This window comes from Lycium barbarum, chromosome 3 (assembly GCF_019175385.1).
Source record: "Lycium barbarum isolate Lr01 chromosome 3, ASM1917538v2, whole genome shotgun sequence".
Lineage (NCBI taxonomy): Eukaryota > Viridiplantae > Streptophyta > Magnoliopsida > Solanales > Solanaceae > Lycium > Lycium barbarum.
Genome location: NC_083339.1, coordinates 140,123,072 through 140,136,563, shown reverse-complemented (window position 1 = coordinate 140,136,563; position 13,492 = coordinate 140,123,072). Strand labels below are relative to the sequence as shown.

Below are 13,492 nucleotides of genomic sequence, written 5' to 3'. Positions count from 1 at the left end.
AAAGGCTTCAATCTTATTCACAATCAAAAGAACCGATTTTTCCGATCACTAGCCTCTATATATTCCGACTCTTTCCAAAAAGCAACGTAAGAAACATTGAAAGAGTGAATTCTCTTCTTTATGAACTTAGTGAAAGAATATGAATTTCATTAACCTATACGGCCTTGTGTGAACAAAACTGTTACTATAAAGGGGAAGCCAAAGAAAATAAAGAAGAAACTACACCAAAAAATCTTACTAACAAATCTAATACTCCATTTTAACTGTTGCTGCTGGGATTCCATATGGGAGCTCCCAAGATTCATACTGAAGCCAATCCTTTGCACAACTGATAGCCTCAAGAGTTATGGGTCTCAATGAACTCCGGTTTCTATGCAAATCTCGCGGTACAGTGTCAAACACAGAATCCGGAGTGACAGTGCTGACTGGGATGGACAAGATATCAGATGCCATTTTGGAGAGAGTAGGGTACTTGGATCTGTTTATTCTCCACCAACCCAAAACATCAAAATCTTGTGAACGAGGCATGAGAGATTCTTCAAGATACTGATCTAACTCTGTTTTCATCTGCTGATTGCTCATAATGTCGTGGAGATAGACGTCAAAATCTGCAAATGTATCACCATTAGGAAGGAAATTATCTTCATGAGAGAATTCGGATTTTATTACAAAATTATCATTTGCTTCATCCGCAAAAGAAGCCGGAGGCGGAGGAAGTGATTGCACAATGTAATCACAAAAGACTTCGTGCACTCCCTCATCGACAATCTTGATCCAGGATTCAGCTTCTTCGCCATAGATCTTGTTAAAGGTGAACTCGACTATCTTCATCTTGAACCTAGGATCCATGACAACAGCAACTGCTAAAACCAGGTTGCAATCATTCCAGTATTTGTCAAACTTCTCATGCAATGGTTTAGTCAAATTCCTTACGAAATGATCCTGGCCACGGGCTGCCTGCATCAGATCAAGCTGAATTTTCCACACTTCATGAAATAACACATCGGCCGTTGAGTATGTCGGGGAAGTTAAAATGTTGGCTGCATCAAAGAAAAGCTTCAGGTATGCACAGAGAATCTCAACCTGTTTCCACTCATCCATTGTAGGTGTCACCTTATAATCAGGATCAGAAGTATCCAAGCAAGAAAATACTTCTTTCAGCTCAGAAGCAGTTATCAGCATTTGATATGTGGTATCCCATTTTGTTTGGTCATCCACAATAAGCTCCTTTGCACTGGGAACTTGAAGTTGTCTCTTGAGCTCAAGAAACTTCTCTTCGTGGGCATCTGCGGTTTTAACGAACTTAACACTTTGGCGGACCTTCTCAACGATTGCTCTCGTGGAATCTAATGCATCTTGTGCAAGATGGCTCAGAACACGAGCACAGCAACTACCAATTATTAGCTGACCATTGAGAATATTTCCTCCCTTGATCGACAGTAGATGACCCAGGTTTTTTCTAACATTGACATTTGCAACGGATTGATCAAGAGTGAGCGTGAATAGCTTCGTCTCTAAACACCAATCTGTCAAACATGCGGCAACAGCATGATTAAAGGCAATGTCTGAATCAGGAAAAGGTACCATGATAACATTGAGAAGTCGGCACCGCAATTTCCAATCACAGTCAACAAAGTATCCTGTTAGGAAGACGTAGCCTAAGTTTTGATCTGAAATTCTCAAATCGAGTGTCAGGCTAACACGTCCAGGAATTGCACCAATAATGTTCAAAAGGCTTTGCTTTTCGCTCAGGTAAATGTTAAAAATGTGCTCTTGGATGGTATTAACACTCACAGAACTAAACAAAGGCTGAAGATTTCGCACAAACTTGTTAAATCCCGAGTGCTCCACCATCTCAAGTGGATAGTCATGCTGAATTATCATTCTTGCAATATCATAGCAGCAACGAGCCTGATCAAATGGGATACTTGTTGGTACTGGAGTAGCTCTGTACCGCTTTCTTGATTTAACAGCAGAACCATTAGTTTGCGCAGCAGAGTTATTTGAGGTTAATTGATTCTTATCCTGGTTCATCCGACTCGCCGGGCAAATACCCAAGGCGATATGCCGCTTGAGGTGGCTGGTGCCTGCTAACTTTGAACCACTAATATAGGCAAATGATTTCTTGCACTGCTTACAACAGGCCTTGGTACAGTCCGCATCAATTGTTTCAATTGTGAAATGTTCCCAAACTATGGACTTCTTCCGCCTACGCTTATTTGGTTGTGCCTCTGAATCAGCTATCTCATTATGACTAGTTAAGGTGTCCATAGTAATTCCCTGCCAGCAAAGCAAACAAAAAAGATCTATGAAGATGCTTTATCATCAATTAAAATAAGTTCATCGATCAATGACATGCATGTATTGTCCCCAAAAAAAAAAAAAAAAAAATTAGCAGCAATTTTCGTTGAACTGTATGACTAGTTTATATAGAAAAACACTAGATGCTTTTTCTTTCAGTTTTTGTTGTAAATTATCATTGAAATTTACTCTACAGTTATACAAGGATAATATAAAAATAAGGTAAAAAATTCAGAACCTTTCAGGGCATACAAATGTTTTAGAATAAATGTAAAATGAAGCAATACTTCAATATTAAGCAAGTCTTTCTTAGGCATTAACAATGCAACAGTATTGAATTCAATAAAATAAATGAACCAATGATGCAATATAGCTTAAAGGCTTAGACAAATATTTCTCAGGCATAACCAATGAACATTACTGAATATGGATCGATGGCAGGCAGATTAAACAAGGTGCTGAATAACAGAGATAATTATAAAGTAGAGCTGAGCAGGATTCTCTATAATAGGATCTACAGGCTCTCTTCCAATAGAGTTGTAACCCACGTCTCCCTCTCCGGAAAAAAAAGGGAAAAAAAAGAAATCGGCAGGCGGGGGGGGGGGGGGGGGGGTATAGGGTATTCCATTTTCGGGAATGGAACTTTTGGTGTGGAGGCAAATCCCAATGGAACAACATGCACGTTGTCCAACTAGTGGAGAACCGTCAGTTATCACCAGATGTATTAAGTTTCTTAACACATATCTCCCGTAGGAATTCTCAACATTACACCCTTACATTGAGTTGGCGGCCATCGAATAGATCCCAATGAGCTTCATCCGATTCCCTAGCCCATAAAAAAGTTTACACTAAGTACATGAGTAAAATAATCCTAAAGCCGTAAGAAAAGTTAAAATCAATCCTACGTCAATATATTTGGAAAAATAAAACTGAGACAGGAACCTTCTTCTGAAAACAAACTTTCTTAATTCCCATCCAAGAACTTGCAATCACACGCAAAGGCACAATTTTTTAAAAAAAGAGTAAGCACAAATAAAGAAAGCTTACTTTTTTTCCCCAACTACAATTCTTTCTAGTTCACTAGCTGATATATACTCTTCTAAGAAAAATTCACGACTCTTTTAACCTCGAACGTTCCTTTACAAACAACGAATGTAACCATTCCTTATTTTACATCATGGTTGTTAAGTAGCACATAACACACTTCCCAGAACCAAAAAAATAACAGGAACCCCAAAAATAAATACAAAAAGTGAACACCAAAACGATCAGAATCGAATGAATAAACAAATAATGACAGGAAAATCTTGTAACTTTCAAATTATATAGACATAAAAATCAGATGAACAACAGTAACTAATCCCTCAACAACAAAGAAAAACAAAGATACTCACTTTAATTAAGAACAACTTTGTCGAACCAATGTTGAATCGAAAACCTCTGTATGTACGTACAAACAGGGTTTAGGGTTTATCGTTTATGATTATTATTTCTTAATGCGTAAATTCAAGAAAGTTTTTTCTGGAGGGAGAAGAGAAGGAGATGGGCTTGAATGGAGCCTTGCACTTTAGAGGTTCAAAGCTCAAAACCCTAATGGACTTTTTAGTGGTGTGGCCGCTATGAGGTTTTAGGCCTATGGGTTTTGTGGACTATTTGCGGTTTTAAGGTCCATTATATATAGGCTGCCTTTTTCCGTATACACGCCGCCTGACGTAGAGCCCGCTCGTTTCAGCCAATAAGAACCCTCTATTTTTGGGACCCCTTTTTTTTTTTTTTTTTTTTTCCTATTTAGCTAGTTCTCTTTTTTAGGGGTGGGCATAAATACCGAAAATCGAAAAACCGAACCGAACCGAATGAATTCGGTTTTTCGGTGTTTCGGTTCGATTCCGATTTTTTAAATAGCAAATTCGGTGTTCGGTTTCGAATTTTCGATTTTTCGATTTAACCGAAAATTTAGTATAATATTTTTTTATACCAATATATAATATATATCAATATCATTACTTCCATGAATCACAACAGATATCGTCTTAGTCCACTGCTGCTGGTTGCGTGCTGCTGCAGCTGCTAGTTGCAATTGCGGGCTGCTGCTGCTGGTGGCTGCTGGTTGCTGCTGGCTGGTGGTGTTGTTGCTGCTAGCTGGTGCTGCTGCTGCTGCTGCTGCTGTTGATCATGAATCATTTAGTAACGGGTGACTATTGCTTAACCAATGCCAAAAAAATTGAATTAGAAAATCGAAACCGAACCGAACTTCAAAACACCGTACCGAACCGAACTAATTCGGTGCGGTGTTCGGTTTCCACTTTAAAAAAACTGAAACTGAAATACCGAACCGAACTTTAAAAAAATCGAACCGAACAACCGAACGCCCACCCCTACTCTTTTTTAGGTTACTAATTTACTGTTTATCTTTAGGAAAAACAAGAGTCCCTAGGTGTATGTTCCACTTAAATGTTTTGTTATTTAAGGAAAATTTGTAATTGCAATTAATTTTTTGTATCAACATTTTGGAATAAAAATTATAAGTAAAAGCTGTTGAGAAAAAAATGCTACCGTATAAGTAGGAAAATTTGTAATTGCAATTACTGTACTTTTCCTCCTTTTTTGTATCAATGTTTTGGAATAAAAATTAATACAAGCAATAGTTGCAGAGAAAAAAATTCTATTGTATAAGTTAGCGCACCAACAACGTGTAATACATAAATCAAAATAAATAAATAGAAAGAAAGAACGTCACAGCAACGATTGAGAAGCTCTTAGGGCTCTCAAACTTATCCCCTAAACTTGATTAATGGAGTTAGTTGTTGTAATCGTAGATTGGACACATGGAGGTCGTGGGCCATATCGAGGAAGGTCGTTTGTACACACTATGAATCTATGATTTTAGGGGGCCTAAGAATTATCGTGGGATCGTGAAGTTCGATCGTCTGTGACACTCGTAATAGGTTGCTCATTTTAAAATTGATTGTCCAGAGATAAGTCGTACGAAAAGTCAAAAACAAATGAGCCTCGGGATGAAAAGATCCTAGAGGTATAGAGAGCAAAATACGTGTCGGACACATGCTATTTTTGCTCACTACATTAATTATAATGTTTAAAAATGAGCCACGGCCATGGACAATGTATCTAATTTTAAGTGATAGCAATTGCAAGGAGCAGGAGGATGTTCTAAGCTTCAAAAATACATAAACAAGAAATACATTTTACTTCTTATTTGTTTTGTGTGCTTTTTTTTTTTTCCCTTCAAATAAACAGATCTTGTCCTTCTAAATAAATTGTACTTAAATATACATCTTTGCCATCTCTTATCGAACTCGAACCTACCTTTTGGCAGCGACGATTCTAGCTCACTAACCGGGGGTGGTTAATGTTACATTTGTTTTCATTAAGATTAAGACGTGGGAATCTAAATGCACATCTGAACATTAAGATGTTATCTCTAAATCTAAACACTAAATGATGTAAGACTGTTTATTTTTCAATGTCTTGTATTAAACATAATAAATCTAATTCAATAAAGAGTAATTAAAATATCTTATCAATAAAAAAATCTTAATTAAAATAAAATAAAATCATAAATTGAAATTCCTTCATTGTGTTGCAGGATGGGAATTTAATATCTACAATTTTCTGCATTCCTACTCAATAAGAAAACTCAAAGTGGGTGTAAATTATACCCAAGAAGCATTTAGTAAAATAAAAAACTTTGCGAGAAAAGGTATTATAGTCCTTTGGTTCAAGAAATTGAAGGACCTGTAAAATTATCCTATGATTTAAGAGATTAGAATAAAATAACAATAAGGGAAGTTATTTAAGTTGAATAAAATCAAGAAGGATTTTGCCATCCATGGATGATGCCCAAAATATCGTGACCTTTGACGGGAGTAATAAGATAAATAGATCTGAGTCACCATTTTATTGCAAACAGAACATCTAAAGAAAATTACAAGAAAAATCAAGTTTAACAAAAAAAGCAAGCTACCTAAAATTTTACAAAGAAAAGGGATCACTTAAATTTTTTGTAATCTAATGTTGAAAAAGAAAAGTTTCTTTGGGTTGTTAGTTGGACAGAGAGAGGCATCGAAAAAAATCATTTTCTAGTAGTAGGTTGCAGATATATTTTTCAAAAAGAATTTATATTTTTTCTCATCAAAGGAAAAAAAAAAATGATTATGATTACAATTGTTAATATATCAATCAATGCGTAAAACAGAAAACACCGGGTAGAAAATAAAAAAAATAAAAAAAAGGATAATTTAAGTCAAAGAGACGGAATCAATTGAGCCCGAAAAACAATTGTAAATTGGGCAGTTGAAGAGACCCGCCGGAGCAAAGCTTAAGTGTTATCGCAAAAAAAAAAAAAATGGACACTTTGTTACCAGAGATGAACCTGTACGGTAATTATTCATATATGGATTTGGGATTTAACGATCCCTCTTTCATCCAATCCCTTTCACTTTCTCGCAACGACGACGACGATGAATTACTGCCAGCCAGGATTTCTTCATTGGTTGACGAAGCTAACAAAAGCTTAAAGAGTCCACGTAAGCACCGCCACGATGGCACCTCACCGCTTCCTTTAGGGATGGATTGGAGCCCTCCCCCTACTCTATGGGTAAAAAATATCCTTTTTGTTACTGTTTGTTTCCAATTGTTACTTCTATGTGCTATTTCGTGAGTTTTGATGAGTAAGTAGTACTCCCTCTGTCACAATTTATGATCATTTTATTAAGGGTAAAAAAGGTATTTTAAAGTTAAGTTGGGACAGACTAAAAAGAAACTGTGCCACATAAATTGGGACAGAGGGAGTAGTACTGTATTTTTCTTCAGTCAGTTTGAATTTTATTGCAGTTAGAAGAGTGTTGTGAGTAATACGGAGTAATTCTATCTGATTATGTTCCTGACTTGGAGGGTCCTTTGCTATATATTGTTATATTTTCTATGAATGTGATTCTAAACGAATTCCTGCCCGGAGTTTTGTGTATGATTATATTATCTAGGAACGTAATATTAGTTGTTAAATGAATATTTAGCTGGTCTGCAGTGGCATCAAGATGATTTCTCTGGTCCCTTATGGAAAGTTAAAAGTATTGGTTGGCACAAGTAAGAAATATATGATATTCTTGACCATAACACAAAAGTCACCCAAGTTTATATTCTCCAAAGTGTGATGACCATAGATATAAGGAGCTAATGCTTATTTCTAAAGGGAAGTGAGTTGCCAGGATTATAAATAAACACACTGAGTTATCCAGACAAGATAAAGACACTGTTTCAGCTTAATGGAGGAGTATGTATTTGTGTTATCTTTGCTCTAGTTTTTTGGGCATTGAGGTAAAAGTGTGATCCACGAGGTTTTGCTGGAAAAGTGCATGTTAGAAAAGCCTTGCTTATATCGCAGAGTACAAGAGAAAGTGAGCCAATGTCCATGAATGTAACTGATAATGGTGTATCACCATTTGTAACTCTCTTGAAAAATTATAAATTATGTTTGTGTGCTTTAAGGGCTTATATTTGCATCAGATATTAGGTGACAGTTGTTTGACTGAAAACATGGACAGGACACTTAGTCTTGATCTGCAATACCAGTCAAAATCCTGGTTGTCAATAAACAGTAGTTAAGTGCTAAAATCTTTCGGAAATCATTAGCTCCCTGATACCTGGACAAGCTATTGTTAGGTTGCTCTGTTATATTTGGAGAGTCTATAAGCAGTTTAATCTGATTTGCAGTTTGTGTGATCTGTTGCTAATATATATGGGTCCATGATTAGTTGTGAAGAAAAGCTTGAAGAGATTGTCATAGACATTTACTTTTGTTACAAGAACTTTCAGTGCATGTTCAAATGAGCGCTCCCTTATTTTACACAGGATGGACATGATACCATTTGGCCACATGATTCTCATACAGGTTGGAGTTACTGCGCAACAATTCCTTCTTGGACTATCTTGTCACGCCCCAGAGGTTCAGCTACTGTAGTGGTATTTCCCTGTGAATTTTTTGAGTCACGGTCCTTTAATGCATTGAACACTGTAAAAGGAATAAGCTATATTTGCATCGAAATGGGCTGTTACTTTCGCCCAGGGTTGGAGTTTGACTTGAAGATCTTTAGCTGTTCATTTTTCCTTTTTAATGGTGAACTGTACCTGGTCCAATGGGGGATTTATTTACCAAAGTCTATTTTCTTCCAGGAACGGGTAAGTTACTCGGACTCTTCGAAAGTGTTGCCGCACCCATGTCGGATCCTCCAAAAATACACTACTTCTGAAGGATCCGACACGCACCCGATGACATTTTAGGCGAGTCCGAGTAACTTAAACGACAAGAAGCTCCATAGTAACTTGGACAACTTATTATTTCTTGACTGAGATATTGACATTCGTATTGGAACAGTTTTACAGGGTTCAAATCGGGATACAATCGCCGGATGGGTTCACAACCACGCGAGAGATACTACGCAGATTTAGTGATTTCTTACAGCTATCTTCAGCGGTAAGCTAGTTTCTTCGAGATCCTGCATAATGTAACAATTAACAAGTAGGATAATATTTCTTCGCTCTAAATTTTTTATAGATGACATCTATGGCTTCAGTAAGATGTGATTGCTTCTTGGACCAAAACTCCATTCTTTTACTATATAGTATTAGTCAATCCAGATGATTACTTCACACTGCAGTTTCACACCTCTCATTTGTTGCAGCTGAAGAAAGAATTCCCAAAGAAAAAGTTGCCCCTCGCTCCTTCGAAGGGGCTTCTGAGAATGCGAAGCAATGAGCTTTTGGAAGAAGTTAGTAACATTCTATGTCTATCATTCTCTTTTATTTCGAATATAATTGCATGATGGCATCATCACCTGAAAATCGTTTGAGGAGTGCACTGGTATAATAGGTCAGTGATGGTTCTTTAGTATGAACTAGATCTTGGTTTGAGCTCAAGGGGGTTTCTTCTCAGCGTAGGTGTTTATTGGAGGACTGGATGGCGAAAGTATTGTCTGACATCGAGTTTTCAAGAAGTGCTCCCATAGGGATCTTTCTTGAGCTTGAAGCAGCTGCAAGATCGTGTAGGTTTCTCCTAACTGCTTGTTGCATTCTTGTGCTTTATTCCTCGTACTTTCACCAAACAATTGAAAGTTCTGTAATCAACCAGTATGCTATGATTTATCAAGCACATCTTTCTTAAATTAATGTAAACCTTTTTTCCCCTTTCTTTTATGAACTTCTCAGCATTCGATGAATTGAATCAGAACGTTGCAGATGCGAATTTATCCATCAGTGTAGTTCCATCGATTCAATTCTCAAATAGTTCAGATGTTTCTTTGCTTGCTGGTCCATCATCATTTGCTTCTGATTGTGGCAATGATTCTGCTTATGGGACCCCTGAGCTGGGATCTCCAACGGAGGGGGTAAGCAGGTTTCATGAACCTGACAATGCACCATCTTATCAGGGCTTCATCCATTCAGGGGAAGTAATTTCTGAGGATGCCAGGTTAAAACATCTTGATGGCAAGCCAATGGAGGATTCTGAACAAGGGAACCCGGAAAGTTATTTCAAAATGCCCTCCACTGGAGGTGACACTGATATTTCTGCCGATAGAGCCATGGATCGTGCTCATGCTAAACGGACTCTTGAAACTGACATTTCTTCAGAAAGACTCTCTGACATTTCAAATTTCTTCAGGAGTGCCTCACATGACCCTGCTGAAGGTGCTGATTTTCCAGGACTAAATGCACCAGCAAGACCGGGCCATTTGCAAGTTGTTATTCAATTGGATGAGAAAAATAAAATGAATAGGATTCTCAGTACTATGCAACTGAGGTTGGCCACAGCAAAAACTGACTTGGAAGATCTCCTGACAAGATTGAATCAAGAGCTTGCTGTAAGACAGTACCTTGCCACAAAGGTGTGGTTCCTAGTCCAGATTCTGCAATTTAAACATGCATTGGTACATTTATTTCCAGATCGTGTTACCCCATCCAGCAGCTCAAACCATGCAGTATGTAAAATTGTGAGATTAAGATGTGTTAATTTTCTGGTTGATGCCTCGTGGCCATTTGACCAGAGCGTGATTAACAGTACCCATGGCTTTCGGGTCAAGGTGCCGTAGATGCTCATTCCCAGCCCATCAACGATGCTGGGATGGCCAAAATATTGGAAAAAAAAAAGATGGTGTTAATTTGGATAATGGTAGAAGTCACCAGTATATTTACGTATGTTAATAAGCAGAATTCTCTTTTGCTTGTTACCGTAATGCATCATGTGATGTCCTTTGTTTGCCTTCTCTTATATCAATATTGGAACATTTTGACCTTATTTTCAGTTAATTCTTGTGAAATTTCCAGAAGAATTGGTTCAAACAGTGACCTAGTAAAAGCAGTCTCAGCAACTTTTGTCTTCAGACATCCCTTTCCTGTAATATCCTACCCCCAGCTAAGCTCTGTAATGACAAGCTCCTTTCATATGTTCAAAATTGTCAGCCTGTGCGTTCTTGTGTACTTATTCCTCCTTGCCACCACTCTTCTCCATTGTAAAGAAGTTCAGTCAGATATTTCCTTACATAATACGTCACACTTCCCTCATGCCTACTCATTCCACCTTAAGTGTAAGTGGATAATGGAAATAGGGTTATGAAAGGGCTAGGTAATTCTTACAGATACATATGAGCAATCATTTTACCACTTAGAAGCTTATCTTAGCTTTTAGATCCAGACTTTTTACCGTAGCTTCGTTGTACCAAGAGTTGGAGCTTATGTTATAGCTGGCCTTTGTCTGTTTTACGGACGGGAGTTATTTAGACTATTTTGTGTGTTATGATAATGATGCTAATATTACCATCTGGGTGGTCTTTGACAGGTCAAAGATTTGGAAATTGAGCTTGAATCTCTAAAACAGAGTGGCAAAGAGAACCTGCAGCAAGCAGTTTCAACTGAGAGAGAAAAATTTACAGAAAAGCTATGGGATATGGAGGAACTTAGAAGAAAGTGTGTGGAGATGGAACTGAAGCTGACTTCTGAACAGGTCTACTATCGCTCTCTTCTATTACAAATTGAAATCTTTCTTCTATATTTCGGACACTGAGCAAGTTGTTCCTGAAAATTGTAAAGGCTGACAAGGTTCAAATGGAATCATCGCAAAAACTCATAATGCAAGAGAATGAAAGACTGTACGAAGAGTTGGATGCTGCTCAACAGCAGATCAATAGCTTGCAGAAACACCATTTGGAGATGGAGACAAAGTCCAACACAGATGTCAAACTTCTAGTCAAGGAGATTAAATCTCTAAGAAGTTCCCACACAGAACTCAAGCAAGAGCTCAGCAAATTGGCAAAAGAGAAGGCAGAAGTTGAAGTAATCATTCCCTTAATTAGTTTTTATTAATGCATAATCATTCTTTAAACTATCTGGATGAGTAAAAGTGCAGTTGATATGCAATTGGTTCTCTAGTACTTAGGATTAAAGTTAAACCACCTATTGTGCTTTTCATTTATCTTGTCCCTGCGGGAGGGTGTGGTTGTAAAGTTTTCTCTGAGCATCTATGCTTCAATAAACTGTGAAATTGATAATGTTTCTTTCTTTCAGATGATTCTACGCGAGGAAAGGAAAAGTAGGGAACAGGCTAATACTGCAAATATTAAGCTGCTGCATGAGTATGAAATTCTTCACCGTAGACTTGAGGAATGCAGTGTCAGTTTTCTCATCGAGGAAGAAAATAAGCTGGTCCTGGAAGCTTCTAGCCCTGCTGATGCCACTGATATACTTTCAACATCTGATAATCGAATAGGTCTACTTCTTGCGGAGGTGTGTCTCTTTACTTTGTGAGCTTACATTTGGGCTGCTCTTGGCTGCTTTTCCTAATTGCTCTGAATTACTTATAATTTTCTCTAACAGAAATACTCTATATGCAATATACGTTCTACTCAGATGTTTGAATCGACATCTTTTCTTAGGGTCAAGTTTCCAGTCTTTTGTACAACACCCAAAAGGAAATAAATAAATATACCAAACATCTTAGCAAAAGGGAAACAATGGGAAGAATATGAAGAAATCGATATCCTGCCCTAAAGAATATTGGTTTGACAATTGGAGTAGGTTAAAAACATTTCTTTTGCAGCTGTGTGGACTCTGATTATCAGTAGAGAACACTTTGATTGTATTAAGGTATTATTGTCTCTTATTGTGTTCGTTGTGCTTGGGAATCAAGAACTAAAGTAGATAAAAAGGTTGAAAAGAAAATAGATAGCACTACCGTCTGGGAACCAAGAAGTAAAGTAGTTGAAATGTGTAAATAAGGAAGAGAGCTACCACCATTACTGACTTGCCAATTTACGTCATGTACTCTTCTCCAATTATCATCTGTTGCTAAGCAGATAAAGGATTGCCAAGCAACCCAGCTTTTCATAACTGGGTAGTATTGTATGATGTGCTAGTGTGCAATTGCCATTTCTAACTTACACCTACCAAACTAGTAATATGATTGTCTGATATCCAGCCCTACGTAAATTGACGAGTCTATACTTTTCTTGCAATGTTGTTTGTTTTGAATCCTGTTACGTTTTGCACTTGTAATTTCTGTTGATTGGCCGAGTCATTATGATAATGATGGACAATGTTGTATGAACGCTCAATCTTTCTCATTTCTCTTTTGGTGTCGTAAACAGGCTCAGCTGCTAGCACAAGATGTTGAAACTACTAGTGCTAGTAGAAATCTTGATGGAGGCCATTCAAGGACAGCAGTGGATGACTTGAGGAAACAGCTAGCTGACATTTGCGTTGACAATGCCATATTGAGGAAACAGATGAACGCTGTCATTCGCTATGCACTCCAAACAGCTAATAGATCGGAGGATTATGAGGAAGAGGTCCTCCAACAAAGACAGCAACTACGAAGCCTTTAGTTGGATAAATTATAAAACGCAAGACACGTATCTACAATAATATGTACAAGCTTGTATTATGTCTCCTTTCTTTTGTACTTCTCAAATGACCTTGTATATATGGCTTATTCCATCCCATTATATAAGTGACTAGTTGGAAAAATTGTCATCGAAGACGTAAGTTTGAAATAAAGCAACCTTGTATATACGGCTTATTCCACCCCATCATGTAAATGAATAGTTGGAAAATTGTCATTGAAGATGTAAGCTTGAAATAAAGCTTTCATATGTGCTGATATAACCTGAGACAGACTGAGAAGCAC

The 13,492-nt window shown here is 37.5% G+C and overlaps 2 protein-coding genes across 5 annotated transcripts; one reads left to right on the top strand and one right to left on the bottom strand.

Moving 5' to 3' along the window:
• Positions 1–130: 130 nt before the first annotated feature.
• Positions 131–3,955, bottom strand: LOC132633015 (zinc finger BED domain-containing protein DAYSLEEPER-like). 2 transcript variants are annotated; one of them, XM_060349200.1, is made up of 3 exons: positions 3,696–3,955; positions 3,079–3,127; positions 131–2,280 (listed from the first exon to the last, which is right to left on the bottom strand). In XM_060349200.1, exon 3 carries the CDS (start codon positions 2,269–2,271, stop codon positions 247–249), a length of 2,025 nt encoding a protein of 674 aa, XP_060205183.1. In that variant the 5' UTR covers positions 2,272–2,280; positions 3,079–3,127; positions 3,696–3,955; the 3' UTR covers positions 131–246. The 2 variants fall into 2 exon arrangements, with proteins under 2 accessions (XP_060205183.1, XP_060205182.1); XM_060349199.1 differs by lacking the exon at positions 3,079–3,127.
• A 2,280-nt stretch (positions 3,956–6,235) lies between these two features.
• Positions 6,236–13,332, top strand: LOC132633010 (PX domain-containing protein EREX-like). Of its 3 annotated transcripts, none has more exons than XM_060349187.1 (10): positions 6,236–6,916; positions 8,210–8,280; positions 8,693–8,791; positions 9,000–9,086; positions 9,251–9,359; positions 9,523–10,199; positions 11,150–11,314; positions 11,401–11,643; positions 11,875–12,093; positions 12,954–13,332. In XM_060349187.1, the coding sequence occupies exons 1-10, from the start codon at positions 6,913–6,915 to the stop codon at positions 13,188–13,190; spliced, it is 1,911 nt and encodes a 636-aa protein (XP_060205170.1). In that variant the 5' UTR covers positions 6,236–6,912; the 3' UTR covers positions 13,191–13,332. The 3 variants fall into 3 exon arrangements, with proteins under 3 accessions (XP_060205170.1, XP_060205168.1, XP_060205169.1); XM_060349185.1 differs by having other exon boundaries at positions 8,170–8,280; XM_060349186.1 differs by lacking the exon at positions 6,236–6,916 and adding an exon at positions 7,058–7,715 and having other exon boundaries at positions 8,170–8,280.
• The last annotated feature ends 160 nt before the right edge of the window (positions 13,333–13,492 follow it).

Bases quoted from the DNA above. Each gene is read 5' to 3' on its own strand.
- LOC132633015 (XM_060349200.1), bottom strand. From the start codon at position 2,271: ATGGACACCTTAACTAGTCATAATGAGATAGCTGATTCAGAGGCACAA.
- LOC132633010 (XM_060349185.1), top strand. From the start codon at position 6,665: ATGGACACTTTGTTACCAGAGATGAACCTGTACGGTAATTATTCATAT. The intron at 10,200-11,149 runs GTGTGGTTCCTA...GGTCTTTGACAG, and splicing joins GACAGTACCTTGCCACAAAG to GTCAAAGATTTGGAAATTGA. The intron at 11,315-11,400 runs GTCTACTATCGC...AAAATTGTAAAG, and splicing joins TGAAGCTGACTTCTGAACAG to GCTGACAAGGTTCAAATGGA.